The following is a 2,258-nucleotide window of genomic DNA, read 5'->3' on the forward strand; positions in this document are numbered from 1 at the left end:
TTTATTCTTCCTTTTTTTTTTTTGTATAAAATTTATTCTTCCTTTTGTTCAACGGTTAACAGAAGATACTAGAGACGCTTTATCAACGAGGTGGTCCCTCCCCGTTTGGTACGGGCAATTTGGTACCGACTCCGACTGTCTCGCCGAAATTATATCACAAAACTCACATTCAACCAAGATACTCTTTTCTTTCTTAAATAACTTAACTTATATCATTTTATTCTCACAAAAAAAAAAAACTCATATTTTTATCTTTTTTTATCCTCTCTTTTTATTTATTTCTTTTTTTCACTTAAAATAACAAGAATGGATCCTCTTATATGCTAATTAACATGATCATATCATGTGTGGCAATTATAACCATATATGAGTAAGTTAACGGTGATAAGAGATGAGAGAAAAAATATAAAAATAAGAAATTATACAATCATCACCGTTGATTTAATTATTAATAATTAAAATCCTAGTACATAATATGGTCATGTTAAATTATATATTAAAGGATCCATATCTTAAAATAACGTAACTTTACCATCTTTTAAATCATATTTTTTCTTACTTTAAAACGTTACATGTTTCTTTTATTTATTTCCGACCGTTACGACTTTCCATAACAAGCATCCATCCAACGGTCATGAATTCATCCATTACTTGAAACTTACGACTACCTGTACGGTCATGATTCAAAAAACAGCTGTACCAGCTTGGACTCGCACTTCACTATCCGCGTGTCGTGTGCTACCTTCGCCGCAACTCAATCGTCATTTTTTTTAGTACATTCATTTATTTTATTTTAATTTATAAAAAGATTATATTTATACTCTATTTTCACTTATAATTTTTTTACAACTAAACTTAAATTGTTGATTTTTTATTAATTTTGATTTAATTGTTATAATTTATTAATATTTAATAAATTATAAATACTAGATTCACAAAAACTTATAATTAAGATTTGATCATAAGGAATTGTAAAAAAAAAATTATAAATATAACTTCATTCTAACTTTTAATTCTTAATTCTCAATTTTTTTCTCTCTACTAATTCTTCTTCTTTTTTTCCTCCGATCAGACTCACGAAACAAATCTCCACCGTGCGATTCGTTTCTTATAATCATTTAACGCATCAACGGTTAATAACCATTCGCACAAAAATCCTCGTCTCCACGCGGTTACGCTTGTATAAATACCCTGCCAAGTCTGTGTTATTCTTCACCACCTTCACATTCTGAATTGTTGAATTTTCTCTCTCTGCTTCTTCACTCTCTAGAATCTCTCTATTTTCCCGCTTTCTCTTTCTACAATGGCTACTTCTACCGTCGTGTTGATGCTCGTGGCTGCATTGTTGGTGAGCTCCACCGTGGCTCAATCTCCGGCTTCTTCGCCGGCTTCGTCTCCGACGAAGTCGAGAGTGGCAACTTCGCCCAAGTCTTCATCATCGCCGTCACCGGCGGTTTCTCCTTCCTCTAATTCACCGGTGTCCTCTCCTCCTACTCCGGTGGAGAGCGGTCCTTCTCCTTCACCGGCCGCCGTCAACTCTCCTCCATCTCCTCCTCCGGCTTCCTCTGAGTCTCCAGCTGGTGCTCCTGCCGTCACTCCCTCGTCGATCTCCGCTCCGCCATCCGAAGCACCAGCACCGGCCACAAACGGTGCCGCTTTGAACAGATTCGCCGTCGCCGGATCTGCTGCCGTCGTTGTTTTCGCTGCGGCGTTGCTGATGTAGTGAGAGAGAGAGTTGCGTTTGAGTTTATGAATTATTATTATTTTTTCATTCTTTCTTTTAGTTTCTGTTATCACGAATTTACATGGATCGTGAACTCTTTGTACTTCATTTTTGGTTGCTCTTCTCTGCTGTGTGATGATTCATTTATTTGATTATTTTGTGTATTCTATTTATTATTTTTATGAATGATACGTCTTTATTCTTCTTAATTTCTGTCATTACTACTCGATTATGAAAATGTGAAGGATTATGAAAGTTCAGAAGAAGAATATTTGATGTGAGTGGGAATAAGTTTTAACATTGTACCCTCGATCCAAAAATAGGAGGGAGTATTGAATGGCAACGGTGAGTGCAAAATCAGCGAAAAATAAGAAGTTAACGGTGTGAATCAATGGGGGAGAGACCACACTTAATCAAATTATTTAGCAGACTGTGATACTAACATTAAAATGTTCACTGTGCAGCCTGACATGGCATATCTGGCTACTGTCTGCTTGACACGTGTCATTTTTGTTGACTGTGCAACCTGACATGA

At 36.0% G+C, this 2,258-nt stretch overlaps 1 protein-coding gene across 1 annotated transcript; it reads left to right on the forward strand.

The window, feature by feature from the left end:
- Window positions 1-1,271: 1,271 nt before the first annotated feature.
- Window positions 1,272-1,801, forward strand: LOC133300059 (classical arabinogalactan protein 1-like). The gene has a single exon (XM_061499547.1). The coding sequence runs from the start codon at window positions 1,304-1,306 to the stop codon at window positions 1,721-1,723; it is 420 nt and encodes a 139-aa protein (XP_061355531.1). The 5' UTR covers window positions 1,272-1,303; the 3' UTR covers window positions 1,724-1,801.
- The last annotated feature ends 457 nt before the right edge of the window (window positions 1,802-2,258 follow it).

Source organism: Gastrolobium bilobum, unplaced genomic scaffold, assembly GCF_033153095.1.
Source record: "Gastrolobium bilobum isolate Gb01-03AN ecotype WA unplaced genomic scaffold, APGP_CSIRO_Gbil_v1 utg4369, whole genome shotgun sequence".
NCBI classification, from domain to species: domain Eukaryota; kingdom Viridiplantae; phylum Streptophyta; class Magnoliopsida; order Fabales; family Fabaceae; genus Gastrolobium; species Gastrolobium bilobum.

What these genes read in the sequence shown, in the direction of transcription:
- LOC133300059 (XM_061499547.1), top strand. Translation starts at nt 1,304, where the DNA reads ATGGCTACTTCTACCGTCGTGTTGATGCTCGTGGCTGCATTGTTGGTG.